Source organism: Salmo salar, chromosome 01 (genome assembly GCF_965601325.2).
Source record: "Salmo salar chromosome 01, fSalSal1, whole genome shotgun sequence".
Classification (NCBI taxonomy): Eukaryota; Metazoa; Chordata; class Actinopteri; order Salmoniformes; family Salmonidae; genus Salmo; species Salmo salar.
The window spans coordinates 150,501,682-150,523,676 of record NC_138291.1 but is presented as its reverse complement, the minus strand read 5'-3'; the positions used below and the strand labels follow the sequence as shown (position 1 = coordinate 150,523,676).

General features: G+C 42.4%; 1 protein-coding gene across 1 annotated transcript in view; it reads right to left on the bottom strand.

Moving 5' to 3' along the window:
* The window catches only part of LOC106565751 (BMP/retinoic acid-inducible neural-specific protein 1), a 164,890-nt gene that overhangs the window by 108,014 nt on the left and 34,881 nt on the right, over positions 1–21,995 (bottom strand). Inside the window, exon 2 of the mRNA XM_014133232.3 lies at positions 20,996–21,263. Coding sequence (XP_013988707.1) covers positions 20,996–21,213 — 218 coding nt within the window. The 5' untranslated portion in view covers positions 21,214–21,263. The remainder of the gene's footprint in view (positions 1–20,995; positions 21,264–21,995) is intronic.

Genomic DNA, 21,995 nt, shown 5'->3' with positions numbered 1-21,995 from the left:
GGAGTTAATTGATAAACATGTCTTCAGTTTAATGGTACCCCAAAGACACGACACTTACTGTGATTGATTTAAAATAAAATGGTCAAAAAGATACAAAAATTGCTTCTTAGCAAAGAACAATTTCTCAAGCAAGAATTTTGCTAGGACTGTCTGGGAGTGGTGCTGGGTGGGGAGAGGAAAACTGAAAAGTAGATGTTATTGAGAGAGAGGTTTGGAACTCTCTTTCTTATTGCTCTATTAACTCATTTACTGCTTGGTGATGTCACCAGGCTCGCCAAAACTCTATCCCACAAAAACAGGCTGACATTTGAGGCGGTCTTTTCAAACAGCTCTTACATTAAAAGGACATTATCATAATTTTCACAATTTCATAGTGTGGAAATATATATAAAACACAACATTTTGACTGCACTGGGCCTTTAGTAGCTTCAATCCACAAAAAGTGGATTTCTTCTCTAACCTGTGGTGATAGTGGTCAAAATATCATCATGACGAGAGAGGGCGAATTGGAGAGGGGACTAAGCCTGGGCCGGATTCAGGCTATGTTGAAAAAATAGAAGGTATTCTGAGATTAATTATAATTGTTCTGTATTATTGCTACATGCAGTGTTTTTTTTGTAAGAGGAGTTTGTGAGACTCTACAGCTCGGTCATTGTTTCTTACATTCTGACTCCGGACAGATCCTGGGCATGGCACTGCCCACATGACCCCAGAAAGCATCATAACCATCCTCATTGAAATTCAGAACACAAAAATTGCCAAATTAATTTGAAGCCTTCCCTTAAAAAGCCTTTCAGATGTTAAAGCACTGATATTCACAGTAAATATTCACATCAACTATAGTTCCAATTTGTTTTTGAACCACTTCTAGTTTGTAGTCACTATAATCTTACAACTTTAAAAGTGTTGACTCCAAAACAATCAGAGGTTGAAAAACCTTTCGGTGACTGTGAATGATACAGTATGCAAGGTTGCTAAAAAAATAAGTCAAAAGCATGTATCTCTGTCAAAAACGACAGACCGGTATCCCTTCTTACTTTTCTTTCCAAAACACTTGAGCGTGCTGTCTCCGACCAACTCTCTCGCTATCGCTCTCAGAACAATCTTCTTGACTCTAAATAGTCAGGCTTCAAAACGGGTCACTTAGCCAACACTGCTCTTCTCTGTGTCACGGAGGCTCTACACACTGCTAAAGCTGACTCTCTCTCCTCTGTTCTCATCCTCCTAGATCAATCTGCTGCCTTTGACACCATGAACCATCAGAATCCTCCTCTCCACCCTCTCAGGGCAAGGCGTCTCAGGCTCTGCACACTCTTGGATTGCATCCTACCTGGCAGGCCGCTCCTACCAGGTGACGTGGAGAGGATCTGTGTCTGCACCACATACTCTCACTACTAGTGTCCCACAGTGCTCTGCTCGAGGACTTCTTCTCCTCTCTATATACACCAAGTAACTCGGCTCCGTCATATCCTCACATGGTCTCTCCTATCATTGCTATGCGGAAGACACTCAACTACTTTTCTCCTTCCCCCCCTTCTGACATCCAGGTGGCAACACGCATCTCTGCGTGCCTGGCAGATACGTCAGATTGGATGTTGGCCCACCACCTCAAGCTCAACCTCGACAATATGGAGCTGCTCTTCCTCCCGGGGAAGGCCTGCCCGCACCAAGACCTCTCCATCACACTTAACAACTCCAGAGTGTCCCGCTCCCAAAGTGCAAAGAACATTTGGAGTTACCCTGGAGAACAACCTGTTGTTCTCTGCAAACATAAAAGAGTTACTCGCTCCTGCAGGTTCGTGTTCTACAACATCCGTAGAGTATGACCCTACCTCACACAGGAAGTGGAGCAGGTCCTAATCCAGGCGCTTGGCATCTGCCATCTGGCCTACTGCAACTCGCTGTTGGCTGGGCTTCCCGCTTGTGCCATCAAACCCCTGCCGTTATCCAGAACACTGTAGCCCGCCTGGTGTTAAACCTTCCCAAGTTATCCCATGTCACCCCTCTTCTCCACACACTCCACTGGCTTCCAGTACTTGCCTACGGAGCAGCAAGAGGAACTGCCCCTGCCTACCTTCAGGTTATACTCAAACCCTACACCTCAATACGAGCACTCCGTTCTGCCACCTCTGGTCTCTTGGCCCTCCCACTCCCGCTCAGCCCAGTCCAAGCTCTGCTCTTCAGAGTCTCTGCCCATCTTCAGAAAACATCTGAAACCCTACCTCCTCAAAGGGTATCTTAATCCCACAGCACCCCACCCCCCTCGCACCACCTCCTCACCACTCCCCCTAAACATAATCATTTTGTGAACTAACACTTGCACTTGACCCCCCCCTACTTTATCGAGGAAAAATGTACTTACTATGACTGTGATATGTGGTTGTCACACCTAGCAATCTTAAGACGAATGCACTAGCTGTAAATTTATCTGGATAAGAGCATCTGCTAAATGACTAAAATGGAAATGGAAATGGAAAAAACAAATCACCACTCTCCCGGATGGCCTGACAAATACTGTATACACTGCTGTGGCAATATTTAAATATATTGAATTTCATGGCTAGGCTAATAGCTTCGTCAGCACATTGAGGTTGTTGTGCTATGAGCCCTAAAATGAATCTAATCACGACAATCTCTTAATACACTTTAATCTAGCGGTTTACGCAGGACATGATGCTGGAATCAGATCTGCGGGTGACTGACCTGGCTGCTTGTTCAGATCTAATTAACAATGTAATAGAAGAACTGCTTCTGATGAACACATCTGAGAGAGAGGTATAGTCTTGCATGTAAACTCATGTACACCTATATTATATACAGCATATTAGAGGAGATAGAGAAAACATTAATGAGGATAACATTGTGAGTTTTATTACACTCAACTGTGTTTCAAGAAGAGTGCAAACTGATAAAAGCTGAAAAGGCATCAGCAGCAAGGAATCTTTAATTTAGGTATAGTCTGACAGAGTATACTCTATGTGATTTTTTTTAAGCATTGCTAATGACCAAACAAATCTGCTATGAATGGGATGGGGTTCCCTCTAAAACAAATGCATTAGACCTACTATTGCAATATTATCATCTGCCAATAGAAAACTAGCTTTATAGGTAACTTTTCTGTTGACTGATAAAACCCTAGCTTTGGTTCTTTGCAGCATCACAGTTGCAAATCTCATTCATAACGACAATGCTTACAGACTTTGCATAAGAGTGAGAGGTATCAAGGTCAAACCAAACATGCAGTATAATGAAACAAATGTTACTGCCAATGCTCCAGCTGCCATGTATTGTGTCTCATCCATCTGCCGCTGTCCTGAATTCTCTATGGAATAACTTCCACTGATGCCCTAAATAGAATATGAATATGGATAGATCCACATGGAATCTATGACATCTGCAAAGCATATATTTGGACAGTGCCTTCGGAAAGAATTCAGACCACTTTACTTTTTACAAATTCTGCTACGTTATTTTAAAATTGGTTAAAAAAAATACTCAGCAATCTATACACAAAACCCCATAATGACAAAGCCAAAAACGTTTTTTAGAAACTTTTGCAAATGTATTAAACATAAAAAACTGTAATACCTTGTTTACATAAGCATTCAGACCCTTCGCTACGAGACTCGAAATTGAGCTCAGGTGCATCCTGTTCCCATTGATCATCCTTGAGATGTTTCTACAACTTGATTGGGGTCCACCTGCGGTAAATTAATTTGATTGGACATGATTTGGAAAGGTACACCAGTCTATATAAGGTCCCACAGTTGACAGTGCATGTCAGAGCAAAAACCAAGCCATGAGGTTAAAGGAATTGTCCATATAGCGATGAGACAAGATTGTGTCGAGACACAGATCTGGAGAAGGGTACCAAAACATTTTGGCAGCATTGAAGGTCCCCAAGAACACAGTGGCCTCCATAATTCTTACATGGAAGATGTTTGTAACCACCAAGACTCTTCCTAGAGTTGGCCGGCCAGTCAAACTGAACAACTTGGGGGAGAAAGGCCTTGGTCAGGGAGGTGACCAAGAACCTGACGGTCACTCTGGCAGTGCTCTAGAGTTTCTGTGGAGATGGGAGAACCTTCCAGAAGGAAATCCATCTCTGCAGCACTCCATCAATCAGGTCCTTTAAGTAGAGTGGCCAGACGGAAGCCACTCCTCAGTAAAAGGCACATGACAGCCCACTATGAGTTTGCCAAAAGGCACCTAAAGACTCTCATGCCATGAGAAACAAGATTCTCTTGTGTGATGAAACCAAGATTAAATTATTTGGCTTGAATTCCAAGCTTCACGTCTGGAGGAAACCTGGCACCATCCCTACGTTGAAGCATGGTGTTGGCAGCATCATGCTGTGGGGATGTTTTTCAGTGGCAGGGACTGGGAGATTTGTCAGGATCAAGGGAAAGATGAACGGAGCAAAAGTACAGAAAGAATCTTGTTGGAAACCTGCTCCAGAGTGCTCTGGACCTCAGACTGGAGTGAAGGTTAATCTTCCAACAGGACAACGACCCTAAGCACACAGCCAAGACAACGCAGGAGTGGCTTCAGGACAAGTCTATGAATGTCTTTGAGTGGCCCAGCCAGAGCCCGGACTTGAACCCGATCTAACATCTCTGGGAAGAGCTGAAAATAGTTGTGCAGCAAAACTCCCTCTCCAACCTGACGGAGCTTGAGAGGATCTGCAGAGGAGAATGGAAGAAACTCCCTAAGTACATGTGTGCCAAGCTTGTAGCATCATACCCAAGAAGACTCAATGTTGTCAAAGGTACTTCAACAAAGTAAAGGGTCTGAATACTTTTGTAAATGTGATATTTCCATTTTTTTTATTAAATTATAACATTTATAAACCTGTTTTTGTTTCGTCACTATGGGATATTGTGTGTAGATTTATGAGGGGGAAAAATGATTTAATCAATTTTAGAATAAGCTTGTAACGTAACAAATTGTGGAAAAAGTCAAGGGGTCAGAATACTTTTCGAAGGCACTGTATGTATATTCAAAAATATGTATGTAATCTATTTGTACACATCCACAGGGGATCTATGGCATTTACTTGGGCTATGTTTGGACATAAGCTGAGTGTAGAAAACATTAGTAACACCTACTCTTTCCATGACAGACTGACAAGGTGAAATCTATGATCCCTTATTGATGTCACTTGTTAAATCCACTTAGAGTATGTCTAAATATATGTCAGAAAATGCCATAGATTCCCTGTGGATGTGTACAACAGATGACATACTATATTTGTGACGATACAGAATATCCAGACAGGTTAAAGGAGTTTTAAGCCTTGCGACAAGTGAGACATCTATTTATAAATAAATGTTTGGGTGCCTTTCAGAGGGTGAATCGTCAAGACAAACGATTTAACCTCTACAGGATTGGTGGGTCCCCCTCGGGACAGTTGAGTTAACGTAGGCTAATGCGATTAGCATGAGGTTGTAAGTAACAAGAACATTTCCCAGGACATAGACAAATCTGATATTGGCAGAAAGCTTAAATTCTTGTTATTCTAACTGCACTGTCCAAATTACAGTAGGTATTACAGTGAAAGAATACCTTGCTGTTGTTTAAGGAGAGTGCACAGTTATGAACTTAGTTATTAATAAACCAATTAGGCACAATTGGGCAGTCTTGATAAGAAAAATTGAACAGAAATACAATGGTTCATTGGATCAGTCTAAAACTTTGCACATACACTGCTGCCATCCAGTGGCCAACATCTACATTGCACCTGGGCTGGAATAATACATTATGGCCTTTCTCTTGCATTTCAAAGATGACGGTACAAACAAAACACAAAAAACGCTTGTTTTTTTCTTTTACCAGATCTAATGTGTTATATTCTCCTACATTAATTTCACATTTACACAAACTTCAAAGTGTTACCTTTCAAATGGTGTCAAGAATATGAGTCAGCATGGGCCAGCATACCTGTGGAACACACTTTTGACACCTTGAAGGGTCCATGGGGGGGGTTCAGTATATCTTTGGAAGCAGCTAAATCTATTATATCTGACACTGCAATTAGCTCTGTATTCATCAACTAGCTAACACATTTGGAATCTAAAGCTTCTAATGGTACACATAACAATTCCATGGCAGGATCTATGGCACTCATCCTCTCCTAAAGTCTTCCTCCCTCGGGGGGGAAGGGGGGGGGACTGCGGCAGCCAGCCAGACAACGTCCCACACAGTGAATTAGTCAGTACTTGACCCCGACACTTCCTCTAGCTCCGTTCCTCCGTGTAATTACCATCTCTCCCCGCCAGTAATTAACTAAATCTACAGCGGGGCTGATTATCGGAGGTTTGAGGAGGGAAGTGACAAGAAAACTCCCTCTCTAGATCAGCCTTGTTGATTCTCTAACTTACAGCTGAGCCTCTCTTACTTGACTAACTCAGTTTTGTGGTGTGATTATAATTGGGGAGGCTGTTCCGAGGGGAAATGTTTTTTTTATATATACCCGCACAATATAAATGTCTCACAAAATTTGTGGCGATGGTGATCACGCAGTAGAACGATAGCAAACCTTGCCTTCGAAGAATAAATCTTTGAATCATAGAAATAAAAGGGTAAGTGACCACACATGGGTGCTGGGATTCAGACTTCCTGTGAGTGCTGAAAGGAGAGCTGGAGAGGAGGGGGCATTGGAGGAGCTATGGTGTCGTAAGCGAGCCCCTGATTATTTCCAACCTTGGCTCTGACCTTTCTGTCAGCTTGTCTCTCTGTCTGTCTGCTGTACCCCCCCCCCCCCCCCCCCCACCCTAATGCACTCTCTCTATATATACAGAGGATTCAGAAAGTATTCAGACCACTTGACTTTTTCCACACTTTGTTACATTACAGCCTTATTCTAAAATGGATTACAATAACACAATTAACATAAATCGACACACAATACCCCATAATGACAAATCAAAAACAGGTTTTTGGAAATTTTTGCAAAATTAAAAAAATAAATAACAGAAACATCACATTTACATAAGTATTCAGACCCTTTACTTTGTACTTTGTTGAAGCACCTTTGGCAGCAATTAGAGCCTCGAGTCTTCTTGGGTATGACGCTACAAGCTTGGCACACCTGTATTTGGGGAGTTTCTCCCATTCTTCTCTGCAGATCCTCTCAAGCTCTGTCAGATTTGGATGGGGAGCGTTGCTGCACAACTATTTTCAGGTCACTCCAGAGATGTTCGATCGGGTTCAAGCCGGGCTCTGGTTGGGCCACTCAAGGATATTCAGAGACTTGTCCCGAAGCCACTCCTGCGTTGTCTTGGCTGTGTGCTTAGGGTTGTAGTCCTGTTGGAAGGTGAACCTTCACCCCAGTCTGAGGTCCTGAGCACTCTGGAGCAGGTTTTCATCAAGGATCTCTTTGTACTTTGCTTTGTTCATCTTTCGTTCGATCCTGACTAGTCTCCCAGTCCCTGCCCCTGAAAAACATCCCCACAGCATGATGCTGCCACCACCATGCTTCACCATAGGGATGGTGATGCTTCAAGCCAAAGAGTTCAGTCTAGGTTTCATCATGGTCTGAGAGTCTTTAGGTGCCTTTTGGCAAACTCCAAGCAGGCTGTAATGTGCCTTTTACTGGTGAGTGGCTTCCGTCTAGACATTCTACCATAAAGGCCTGATTGGTGGAGTGCTGAAGAGATGGTTGTCCTTCTGGAAGTTTCTCCCATCTCCACAGAGGAACTCTGGAGCTCTGTCAGAGTGACCATCGGGTTCTTTGTCACCTCCCTGACTAAGGCCCTTCTCCCCTGATTGTTCAGTTTGGCCGGGAGGCCAGCTGTAGGAAGAGTCTTGGTGGTTCCAAACTTCTTCAATTTAAGAATGAGGGGACCTTCAATGCTGCAGAAATGTTTTGGTACCCTACCCCAGATCTGTACCTCGACACAATCCTGTCTCGTAGCTCTTTGGACAATTCCTTCGACCTCATGGCTTGTTTTTTGCTCTGACATGCACTGTCAACTGTGGAACCTTATATAGACAGGTGTGTGACTTTCCAAATCATGTCCAATCAACAGGTGGACTCCAATCAAGTTGCAGAAACATCTCAAGGATGATCAATGGAAACAGGATGGACCTGAGCTCAATTTCGAGTCTCATAGCAAAGGGTCTGAATATCAAATCAAATCAAATTTGATTTGTCACATGCGCTGAATACAACAGGTGTAGTAGTCCTTATAGTGAAATGCTGAGTTGATCAAGCCCTTAACCAACAATGCAGTCAAAAAAAAAGTTACAAATAATTAAACAGTAACAGTAAAATACTTATGTAAATAAGGTTTTGCTGTTTGACATTTTTTCTAATTTTACGAACATTTCTAAAAACCTGTTTTTGCTTTGTCATTATGGGGTATTATGTGTAGATTGATGAGGATTTTTTTTTATTTAATCAATTTTAGAATAAGGCTTAACCATAAAAAATTTGGAAAAAGTCAAGGGGTCTGAATACTTTCCGAATGCATCTCTCTCTCTCTCTCTCTCTCTCTCTCTCTCTCTCTCTCTCTCGCTCTCTGTCTCTCTCGTGTGTAATATGGCTGCCCCCTCAATTAAACATTCCCCTCGCCTCGCCGCAGATCTGCTGACTGCATCTAAATGATCCACCCCTGCACTATCTAATTACTGACGGATAATCCAGACTCATTCAACTCAGTCTGAATGGGACAAAAGATTTGTCTCCTCCCGGTGCTTAAAACAAAGGGCCACAACAACACCCTCCAGACAGACTATTCACAATTAAACCCATGAAGGAGTTTGGCTCCTTTCAATGCTGCTCTTTTGGTCCTTATCAGATCAATAGGCAGACGTTATTTGTAGCATATTGCATCACAGCAGTGCAAAATGCTGTATGTCTTACCAATGAAAGGCCAACGTAAAGCATCAAAGGGATAGAGACACTAAGGTGAAGAACAAAGAAAATTAATTGAATAAAAGGTGTAGATTGAGTTAAAACTAGGGCTATACAGTACGTGTTTGATGAACAGTATAAAGCTAGGTTAACAAGGACATACTATTTGCACATGCAAATGGAAAGCTGGTGATCAGTGGTGAATGTATAACAATATTTTAAGGCTGATCATGTGATCTCTGATGAGAGTCTGTCTAATTCAACTGATGAGGAATGTTCAATTATGTCCTGTCTCTCAAACCTACCCACCAAACAGGGTTGACATGCTGTGCTTTGGGTGAGTGTGAGGATATAGGCAGATGTGTGCTTCCATAATGCTAATGTAAAGATAGAATATTAGAATTTGATACTACCTTCTGACCATTGACAGGTATAACACAAACTAAGTGAATGGCAAGTGTGTGACATGTCAACATATTGATATTTGTACTGCAATGTTGAGGAGAGCTTACAAGTAAGCATCGCACTGTATCTTTTACACCTGCTGAATCCTGTGCACGTGACGAATGAACTTTGATTTGATGTCTCAACTAATGTATTTAAAAAAGATTTAAACATGAGAGAAACTACATCTAAGATAACTTCTGCCCTAAATGTGAGGTCTAGCTGAACAAATAGGACAAATTGGTATGATGGATTAAGATCTAAACATTTGCTGATGCCATCAGAACCGATCATAACATGTTTTCATATTAATACTGTAAGAGGATACAGATTCTAATGTCGTTGGCTAAACACAAAAATATGCCTAGTCAAAACACATTAAAAGATTACATCAAATGGAATAAAGTGGATTAAGCGGAGTTAGTGAAATGGAGGGGAAAACCCAAACATGAGTTAACTATGTTAATTCGCAACATATGCTGACTACATACGCTATGTGTGTGTGTGTGTGTGTGTGTGTGTGTGTGTGTGTGTGTGTGTGTGTGTGTGTGTGTGTGTGTGTGTGTGTGTGTGTGTGTGTGTGTGTGTGTGTGTGTGTGTGTGTGTGCTGTGTGTGTGTCTGCGTGTGTAGGTGCGTGTGTGAAAGGGAGAGATAGTGAGGGTTTTGCAATATCCTTGAAAAATTTACATTTGTGCTGAAAAGTGCTGAGCACCAAGTTGTTGAGTTAGGTGCTCCTGAGGACCTCTGAGAAAATGGCATTTGTTGAAAAATAGGTCCAAGTCTGTAATTTGTCAAATACAGCCTCACAACTCTTGACCTTGATGGCAGTATAGGTGACGCCATCAGTACTGTACTAAGCAAGGAATTAATATGTGCCGGAAAAACAATCTGTGCAAGGTGCATTTGATCTGTAATTACATTGATGACGGATAATGAGAAGTGGTCAGTTGGGAGCCACATTGTTGTGCAACCTAAATCATATTTGTCACATGCTTTGAAAAAAACAGGTGTAAACTAACAGTAAAATGCTTACGGCCCTTCCCAACAATGCAAAGAGAAAAAAAGAGAAATGGAAGAGTTGTAAAGAAAAAGCCATATCTCAGACTGGCCAATAAAAAGAAAAGATTAAGATGGGCAAAAGAACACAGACACTGGACAGAGAAACTCTGCCTAGAAGGCCAGCATCCCGGAATCGCCTCTTCACTGTTGACATTAAGACTGGTGTTTTGCGGGTACTATTTAATGAAGCTGCCAGTTGAGGACTTGTGAGGCGTCTGTTTCTCAAACTAGACACTCTAATGTACTTGTCCTCTTGCTCAGTTGTGCACCGGGGCCTCCCACTCCTCTTTCTATTCTGGTCACTTTAACGATACCTACATGTACATACTACCTTAATTACCCCGACTAACTGGTGCCTGTATACAGCCTCGCTACAGTTATTTTCACTGTCGTTTTACAGTTGTTTTTTACTCCTTTACTTATCTATTGTTCACCTAATACCTATTTTTTACATAAAAATGTCACTGTTGGTTAGGGCCTGTATGTAAGCATTTCACTGTAAGGTCTACACCTGTTGTATTCGGTGCACGTGACAAATAAACTTTGATTTGATTTGGTTACAGCCAGTTTGCGCTGTTCTATGAAGGGAGTAGTACACAGTGTTGTACGAGGTCTTCAGTTTCTTGGCAATTTCTCGCATGGAATAGCCTTCATTTCTCAGAACAAGAATAGACTGACGAGTTTCAGAAGAAAGTTCTTTGTTTCTGGCCATTTGGAGCCTGTAATTGAACCCACAAATGCTGATGCTCCAGATACTCTAAAGAAGAACAGTTTTATTGCTTCTTTAATCAGCACAACCACTTTCAGTTGTGCTAATATAATTGCAAAAGGGTTTTCTAATAATCAATTAGCCTTTAAAAATAATAAACTTGGATTAGTTAACAGAACGTTCCATTGGAACACAGGAGTGATGGTTGCTGATAATGGGCCTCTGTACACCTATGTAGATATTCCATAAAGATCTGCCATTTCCAGCTACAACAGTCATTTACAACATTAACAATGTCTACACCATATTTCTGATCAATTTGATGTAATTTGAATGGACAAAAAAATTGCTTTTCTTTCAAAAACAAGGACATTTCTAAGTGACCCCAAACTTTTGAATAGAAGTATATGTGTAGGTAGGGATAAAGTGACAAAGCAGCAGGATAGATACTAAACAGTAACAGCAGTGTATGTGATGACTCAAAAGATTTAGTGCAAAAAGAGGTCAGTGCAGATAGCCCGGTTAGCTATTTGTTTAACTATTTAACTAACTATTTAGCAGTCTTATGGCTTGGTGGTAGAAGCTGTTCAGTGTCCAGTTGGTTCCAGACTTAGTGCATCGGTAGCGCTTCCCTTGCGGTAGCAGAGAGAACAGTTGAGGACCAGGCTGGCTGGAGTCTTTGACAATTTTTAGGGCCTTTCTCTGACACTGCCTGATGTACTGGGCCATACGCATTACCCTCTGTAACACCTTGCATTCAGATGCCAAGCAGATGCTAGAACGTTTTGAGGATCTGAGGGCCCATGCCAAATCTTTTCAACCCCCTGAGGGGGAAGAGGCATTGTCATTCCTTCTCATGACTGTTTAGGTGTATGTGGACCATGATAATTCCTTAGGGATGTGGACACGAGGAACTTGAAGCTCTCGACCTGCTATACTACAGCCCTGTTAATGTGGATGGGGTCGAGCTCGGCCGGCCGATTCCTGTAGTTCAGGATCAGCTCCTTTGCTGACGTTTATTGGAGAGGTTTTTTTTCCTGGCACCACACTGCCAGGTCACTGACGACCTCCCTATGGGCTGTGTCATCATCGTCGGTGATCAGGCAGACCACCGTTGTGTCATCAGCAAACTTAATGAGGGTGTTGGAGTGGTGCGCGGCCACGCAGTCGAGGGTGAACAGGGAGTAGAGGAGGGGACTAAGTACGTACCCCTGAGGGGCCCCCATGTTGAGGATCAGCCTGGTGGATGTATTGTTGCCTACCCTCACCACCTGGGGTCAGCCTGTCAGGAAGTCCTGGATCCAGCTGCAGAGGAAGGTGTTCAATACCAGGGTCCCTAGCTTAGTGATGAGCTAGCAGGGCACTATGGTGTTGAACGCTGAGCTGTAGTCAATGAACAGCATTCTCATGTAGATGTTCCTCTTGTCCAGGTGGGAGAAGGCAGTGTGGAGTACAATAGAGATTGCATTTTCTGTGGATCTGTTGGGGTGTTATGCGAATTGGAGAGGGTCCAGAGTGTCTGGGACGATGGTGTTGATGTGACCCATGACCAGCCTTTGAAAGTATTTCATGGCTATGGGGCGATCGTCATTTAGACAGGTTACCTTGGCGTTCTTGGGTACAGGGATTATGGTGGTCTGCTTGATTACAGACTGGGTTAGGGAGAGGTTGAAGATATCAGTGAAGACACTTGCCAGCTGGTCAGCGCATGCTCTGAGTACACGTCTTTGGTAATCCGTCTGGCCCCGCTGCCTTGTGAATATTAACCTGTTTAAAGGTCTTACTCACATCGGCTACAGTGGTGCTCTCATGCATGGTTCAGTGTTGTTTGCCTCGAAGCAAGCATAGAAGGAATTTAGCTTGTCTGGAAGGCTCGAGTTACTGGGCAGCTCGAGGTTGGGTTTATCTTTGTAATCTGTGATAGTTTGCAATCCCTACCACATCCAATGAATCAGAGCCAGTGTAGTAGGATTTGATCTTAGTCCTGTATTGACGTTTTTACTGTTTGATGGCTCGTCAGAGGTAGTAGCAGGATTTCTAATAAGCGTCCGGATTAGTGTCCTGCTCCTTGAAAGCAGCAGCTCTAGCCTATAGCTACATGCTGGTAAAAAATAGGTAAGTCGGATTTCAGGAGCGCCACCTCTGGACATGCATTTTCTTGTTTGCTTATGGCCCTTTTCAGCTCATTGAGTGCGGTCTTAGTGTCGGCATCAGTTTGTGGTGGTAAAAACACAGCTACAACAATTATAGATGAAAACTCTCTTGGTAAATAGCATGGTATTCAGCTTATCATGATGTATTCTAACTCAGGCGAACACAACCTCAAGACTTCCTTATCATTAGAGAGTGCACAACAGCTGTTGTTAACAAAGAGACACACACCTCCCCTCTTAACCTTACCTGAAGCTGCTGTTCGGTCTTGATGATGCATAGAAAAAACAGCTAGATGTACATTATCCATATATTCCAAATGCCTCTATCGCAAAAATCAAGTTCATTTATCTTTTTTTTCATAAGCGTTTGTCCACTTGTTCTCATTTAGTATTTTTGGTCTTGTCTCCTTCGCTTCTTCTGTACTGTGTCAGAAATCTGTACATAATGAGAAGATGCTCATGTCTCCACCCTAACCATGGGCCTTTGTCCCAAAGGTGGAAAGGCAGGCGACAAACTTAGAAACGCATTGGGCTTTGGGCTTATTTTGGACAGTTATTGGTGAGTGAAACCTCTCGGTTCGCCTCTTCCTCTCTGGCTGTGTGCACCTTAGAATTTACACACACAGTAAGCCCCTCCCCCTGTCACTCACAACAACAAAGATGAGATATCACTGGTTCCTCTATAACAAGCGGTTTCAACTCCCCATTTGCATTTGAGGTTTGGTACAACAGAATCAGTCATATGGACATCGAAACACATTGAGACCTTATTTTACTGTAATAGAGCAGAAGTTACCCTTTCCAACAATACCCTTTTTATGTCTCAACCAGGGGCGGTTCTGAAGGGGGGGGGGGGGGGGGGGGTCAGTGCCCCTGTGACAACAATTTTGGACCCCCTTGTGGCCCCCCTAAATGTGGAGTATGAAATCATTTTTACATAACAAACTTTTGCTATCGTTCTTTTATTACATCCGTTATTAGACAGTGGCAACGCGGAACACTAATGATTATGAACATGGTATTTTGCCTGCTAATGCCTGCAATGCAGTGTAGAAAACAATATGACAACAATAACGTCTAATGTAACTGGCCCCTCTAACAGTACAACTGGCCCCAGCTTGGCCCCCCCAGTTGAAATGGTCTAGAACCGCCACTGGTCTCAACTTCTGTCACGCCCTGGCCATAGAGAGGGTTTTATTCTCTATTTTGGTTAGGCCAGGGTGTGACTAGGGTGGGTATTCTATGTCCTTTTTTCTATGTTTTGTATTTCTTTGTTTAAGCCGGGTATGGTTCTCAATCAGGGACAGCTGTATATCGTTGTCTCTGATTGGGAGCCATACTTAGGCAGCCTGTTTTCCTTTGGGTTTTGTAGGTGGTTACTTTCTGTTTAGTTCATGTTCCTGACAGAACTGTTTAGCTCTCGTTCGTTTTCTTGTTTTGTTCAAAGTGTTCTATTAAAAGTTAATGATGAGCACTCACCACGCTGCGCCTTGGTCTACTCCTTTCGACGGCCATTACAACTTCTTATATTGTGCACAGAGCAGACACTACTAAAACGGGAGTATCAATGAACATTGGAAATGAATGCTCAGTTTGTCGCGCGAGGAATTGCAGTACCACATACTGCTAGCAGCATTTTAGCCAATTCCTTATAGCTGTCTAGTCTGTGTTTTATAAATGTGCAATTAACATAAAACACAATTATATAAGGAATTGGCAACTCATTCTCATTCTGAGAAATAAGGCAGGCCACTTGATTTTAACATCTGAACAAAGTGGACAGGCTAGCATGCTGTTCAAACAGTTGGAGATGGACAGAAGAGTGTGTTCATAACAATTCAACTGTTCTACCTTGTTAGCTAACACATAGATCCAAGTTGGCTAAACTTGAAATATACAGATTAGCTGGCTACTCACTAGCACCTGGGCTTGTGTTTGAGAGATTGTTTATAAGACCTGTGCTAATTTTCTATAATGTCTGCTACAAGAAGTTAGTCATTATTAGTGAATGTGCTTTATGCATGGTTCTGGTTACATTTGTAAAAAAAAAAAAAATGGGAATTTTCATAGACAGACTTGAATGCCAGATCTGTGATTATTGCAAAAAGGCAGGTTAAACTACTTGATAAAATAATGTAATGATTAGTGGGTCTTATGGTTGTGGAAGGCTTATATTTAGCCTAGGTATAATTTCACAAGACCTGAATTCATTCGATTATTTCTGACTGTTTGAAATGCAGTGTATTCGACCTTTAACTGTACAACAAAGCTTATTTAGATAAAACATGAAAAAAATTAGATGTGAATCAACCATAAGTTTGAAAAAATAAATATATGATTTATAGGCCATATCGCCCAGCCCTAACCATAAGAAGTGGAAAGTGCCCCATGTGCACTTCACCAAGTCACCACCCATACTAACACCCCTGTCAATTAACAACACAGAACTCCAAAAGATTGAGGTTATCAAGATCCTAGGAATCTACATTCAAGGAAATCTAAGATGGTCAACCCAGATAGAGCACATTTGTGAAAAGGCCAGCCGACGTCTGTTCCTCCTCCGATGCCTGATGGACTTCCACATACCTAAGGAGGACCCAGTAATGGTATTCACCACCTACATCTGACCAGCGGTGGAATATGTTGCCCCAGTGTGGCACGCGGGGCTAACCAAGAGACAATCTGATAGAATCAAGAGTCCAGAGAATAGCAGTTTGTATCATCGTGGCCACAGATTACACCTCCAACTCAGATGCATGCACCAATCTGGGCCTATCATCACTCCACACTCGCAGGGAAAGTCTCTCAAGATCCTTCGCAAGATCACTTCTTAAATCCGAACCCTACCACCAATGCTCTCAGCCCAATGATCCTCTGTGAGCCTACACCAGATCCGCTCCTCAACTAAACTGGAACTGTTCCACTGCAGGATTGAGCATTTCCGATGCAGTGCCATCCCACCCATGGTTCGCCTGCTTAGTAGTTGACGATGAACATAGTTTTTTGCCTATATCTGTTGTTTATTGTATTTTAGATATTATTCAAATGTAGTACTCACAATTCAGCATGTTTCTGCCACTTGTACAATGTTCTGTTGAAAAACAGTAAACATCTCTCTCTATCACAAATACCACAAATCACAAGTTAGCATTTTATCAATGGGATAACTGCGAAACAAAATATTCAAAATAGGACCAATTCTAACAGAGCTGCTGGAGTGGACATCTGAGTGATGCCTCTGGGTAATTTCTCTGTAGATCATTGTGGAGGCTATTAACGATTCAAACTCTGGATAGATTTTCAGTTGGTAATGAATCTCGGTCCAATGACAGTGTGAGGCAAGCCTCCTCTTCGCCCACCACAAACCCCACACCCAAGATCAATGAGCACCATCATGCCATTTTCATAAACATTTTCCTTCTTAATAACAACCTCCATCTCTCTTCTTTGATTACAGTACAATGATGATTCCCAACCTTTTAAAATGCATTAACAGACAGAGATTTGCATTTATATTGGATTTCTTTGGTAGACAAGGACTTGAGATAGAGCCTGCGAACAATGACCACAGCAACATCTAAAAACTAGTGATGGGGGAAAAAATCGATACAGTTACATATGAGGATATTATTTTTGATATTATATTGTATCATTTTGACAATATCGCAATATTATTTGCGCTAGTTGGCTGTACCTGCACCAAAACTCCATTATTTTTCCTTCATAGCTTGTTGTTCATCTTATTTTTAAATAGGGAGCCAATTTCTTTTCAGCACTTTTATTTCCCTGACTGATCAAAACAAATTGTCTTATGGCTCTCGCTTGTCTCTCTGCAGCAGACATATAGTGAGCAATATGTTTGGAACATCGAATCGCAATGAAATCACAATATCGATTCGCAATGCATACAGAACAGGGAGAATAGTGGCCTCCCGAGTGGTGCAGCGTTCTAAGGCACTGTATCGCAGTGCCAGCTGCGTCACTACAGATCTTGGTTCGGTCCCAGGCTGTGTCGCAGCCGGCCGCAACCGGGAGACCCATGAGGGTGTGTACAATTGGCCCAGTGTCGTCCAGATTAGGGGAGGGTTTGGCCGGTCGGGTTGTCCTTGTCCCGTCGCGCTCTAGCGACTCCTTTGGCAGGCTGGGCGCAATGCACGCTGACACGGTCGCAAGGTGTACAGTGTTTCCTCCGACACATTGGTGCGGCTGGCTTCCGGGTTATGCGTGCATTGTGTCAAGAAGCAGTGCGGCTTGGCGGGGTCGTGTTTCGGAAGAGGATGCACGGCTCTCGATTTTCGCCTCTCCCAAGTCTGTGTGTGAGTTGCAGCGATGGGACTAGACTGTAACTACCAATTGGATATCAAGAAATTGGGGAGAAAAAGGGGTAACCAGATAATATCGTATCGTGAGGTCCCTGGCAATTCCCAGCCCTACTAAAAACACAGTTGAGTACATACGCCACAGAGAGAGGAATTCAGGGCCAGGTGAAAGCAGGCCATTCTACCACTCAAGCATGGATTGATACCCAGTCAATGACGATTCAATCTGCAAAACTGCAACAGAGAAAGTGTCTATCTGGCGTATGATGTACTCGGTACAGGAGGTGGCATACATGCTCATGCATATCCAACATACATGCATAGACGGGAGAGAAAGAGAAAAAGAGCACTTTGGTTTAGAGATTGCAATCGACAGCACTACCGCATCGCAGCCGATTACTTAACCAATGCATTCCAATTATTCTTAGGGAAGGAAGAAACGCACCTCTGGGGGTGGGGTAATTGTAGCCCTGCAGTGTAGTGTGTTTTTGCTCCAAGTGATGGTGACCTTTCCAGCGTGCCAAACGATCACAAGCGGTCCTAAATCTATGTGTTTGGCCTGCAGATTGGGGCACAGTGCTCAGGTTAATAAAGACTAGGGAGATTTGTTTGTTGCTGATCAGATTGACATTGTCCTGCGGTCCACCTTTAGGTAATCTTTCTTGATAACGGATACTTTATCTCCCTGCAAATCTGATTCAACTACTTTCTAACTAGTAAATTGCAAAGACAGTGAAAGCCTTGGGGAAATTTACAAAGCTATTCACTCCTCATTGCCAGTTAGCGTCTGCTGCCGGTTCCTTATTTATTTCTCGACTCACTTGCTTCATATTGGAGCCAAAAAGAGGTGGAAAAGGAGGCATATGTGACATTGTAACTGTTAGCACTGTGTTTGTAGCTAAGATGTTTGGGAACCTTAGGGTGACCGAGTAGGAGAACGAAGAGCTCTTTGGCATTTTGACCTTTTATCATGAATTATTCCGACCCAACTGTGATAATCCATGTTCTTGGGAGCATGTATGCCAATTTCACAGTTGGATACTTTTCATAGATAATTGGATAGTTTTCACAGCACGTCTTACATTTTTTCAAAAGCTAATTTCATATTACCGCCACTGGATTGGATGATGTGCATACAGGGTGAATAATAATATTAGGGTTCTGTTTTTGTATTGGCACTAGACTGGCAGTATATGTTTATGTACTATATTACCCGGTGCATGTACATAAAAGGCTCAGCCAAGTAATTACCACAGTCATTCAAGTATTCAAAATTTTGTATTCTACATTTGCATATTCTAGGAAAACACATTGAGTTTGATGGAGAATCTGGAGGGCATGGCTGCCCTTTGTCAAAAGCAGCCCACTCTTCATCAAAATGAAGGATACGTATATCAGACTCTTCCAAAAAACGGAGACTAAAGTGAAAGTTTTTCACCACATCCTTGCATCCAGTTGACAGATGACTCAGACCGGTTTGTCTGACAGTGGCCCAGATGTCTGACAGATGTGATTGCAGATTTCCACAGTACATTTTTAATGAGAAGTGCACTAGATTCTGCTCCGTATTGATGCAAGATGTAATTGTCTTGTCACAAGTAAGACGATACCTTGCATTGACAAGTGAATTTGATGCCTCCTACTGTTTTATAAAAAAATAGACGAAAGGAGGTAGTCGAGCTAGTCGAGGTAGTCGAGCTAGCCTGCTTGCGCAACATTTGTGTTGCAGTGCCAAAGACTCCGTTCCCCAGGCGAACACATAATGCCTATGCCGCCTCTGCTGATTCTTTTATGAATCGAACAAACATCATAAGCCACACACGTCAGCAGCACGGGGCCCATGGATGGCTGTTCGTCTGAGATTCCTGCGTATGTGTTCTATCCAGGCTGTCAAGCTACATATTATGCAAATTATCTGTTTACAAGTGACAATATAAAGACAGCAAAGCCTGTGGGGACCAGAGGCTGCTGCGGCAATCTATGAAACAAGGAGAGTAGAGAAAGAAGAGAGAGAACCTATTTAACTGTATCACTAAATGAATGTAACATGTTGATGATGAGTCTCTCTTTCTGTGTCTTGTCTTGGTCTCCTTATCTCTCTCACTCTTCCTCTCTCTCCCCTTTCTCTCGCCAGGATTCTGGGCTGCAGAGCAGGAAAACCAAAGCACACTCGTCTGAAAGGGAAGGGAAGCTCCTAGGTATCTATTTTCCGTACCTTGTCAGGCAATTCTAAGGGTATTTACAATGCAAAGAGAGAGGGAAAATAAAAGGATGCTGTTTGGAATCCAACACTGGCAGAGCATGTATTTAACAACACGTAACGTAGCAGGGAGGAAAGAATACGACATGAAAGCTGATGCCTGTCAAGAGAACGGCAACCATGTCCCATTAGAAAAATGATTGCTAGAATCCTTGACAACTATACCATGCTTCTAGAATAGAAGACAGTATTTGTCAATATCATGTTGCCAATTATTCTTTCCCTTAAGAAAAAAACATAACCAAACATGGAGAACAGTAATTATAAAATTATTGCATCCTACACTGACCTCCCTGCCTCTAGCCAGGCTTAATATTTAACTTGTCATTTTTGGGCCTTTATTATCAAACAAACCCAGTAGCCCTGAATAGATCACTACCACATGACTACTAGAAATTTGCATAATTATAATCTGAGAATTTAAAAAGTTAACTAAAATATACAGCAAGTAATATCGATGCAGTACTTAGATGTTTTGTTTCATCTGGACTGCCAAGCCATGCAGCTTTTGTATCTTGTCTTAATATAGCAACTTTTTTATACAAAGCCATTCAGTAGAGTCTGAGAGGCTAATCAGAGAGGATGGCTCTGGCTCCATCTCCCTATCATAACTATGTAATTGGGGAATGATTATCTGAGCCACAATGTGTTAGGCAAATAAGTGCAATGGCTGGTGATTGCATAACCTATTTATAACACACTTAAGCCCCTGCCTCTAAGCAAACACACAGCCTAACACACAGCACATCCACTCCATCCCCTTAACAAAGCTAGTACCATAACACAGACCACAGCCAAACAGTGAGATGAGTACTATTGGGGCCTTGTTTCTAGGTGGGACACACAATAGAACAGGATAAGAAAGCATTGTGTCTACCAATCTGTGAACGTTAGAAATAGACGACTAAAACTTCCCTGAAGAAAAAACAGTTATCCCATCAACTTTATCTTAGGACACTCCTTCCTAAGAAAGTAAAACCCTTTCCAACTGTCCTGTGTGGTGGGGAAGTACAGTAACTCTGTAAAAAGGGTGCACTTTCACACAAAACCTTTACACAGTACACTTTTGCAAGGTCCCTTCCAAAGAGACCAACAATCTGGACTCAAAATAGAAAAAACATTTAGTCAGAGAGTGTCTTTAAAACCTCTGCAACATCAGCACCACCAAAACGCACAAATGAAAGTGAACTCACCTATAAATTTTATATCTGGTTGTAAATCCTTGGCGGAATCTTTCCACAAAGGAGAGGTAGCTCCGAGAGTGGTGGAAAGGTCCGCGGTCGGAGATGAGCCAATCAAACTGCTTGGTAACATGTTGCTCGGCAGCGGACGGGTCCTGGCGGGAAGACTGAACTGTTATATGGTCCCATATAAACAGGAAGCAGATGACCTCAATAAACCTCCAGTTCATGCTTTTCTTTCAGCCGCTCTCTGTTCATTCTCGCTCCATTCTGTGGAGACCTGTGAAAAGACAGATAGAGAGAAAGAGGGGGAAGAGAAAGAAGGGGAGATATTATTACATGATGAGTATAATTTTTTTAAATCCTGGGGTGTAAGCGAAGGTGAAACAGATTTAAAATAATTAGTCTAATCGGCGTTGACGGAAAACGAACAAGACGTTGTCACTGAAAGGCTGTTTTCAATGTGATATGATTTGTGTATTAATTTCTGTTTTCCTTTTTTTCCAATCTCAGGCCCCTCGTATCCTCCTCCCGGAATTGTCAGGCCCCAGATTGCAGCTCTCCATACTAACGAGGAATGTTGCCCTTTCAGCAGATGAAAATGAATTACATCCCTGGATGTGTGGCCTTCTCTTTCTCCAAACTAATTGGTGCCAGACAAGGTTAAGAGGCTGCTTTATGATATGATGTAGCATGGAGCAGGTTTACATGGGGAAGCACTGTCTGCCGTTCCCTTGGGTATAAATTACTAGGGAAAACTTTGCCTATTGACGAGTGATTTCCTGGATCGTTTAAACACCTGAGCAGTGCTGTATTCAATATGGCGAGATTGGTGTGATATCCTTAAATGAGCATTCACTTGAGATACATTCGTTATCTGAAGATATATTGGTTAGGTTCATGTGGAAAATTATGGCCCAAAGTGTATCGAAATGACTCTCTGTAGCTTTGAAGGCTAACCTCTGTCCAATCAATACTGTAAAGCCATTGTATCAGAGGAATTAGACACATT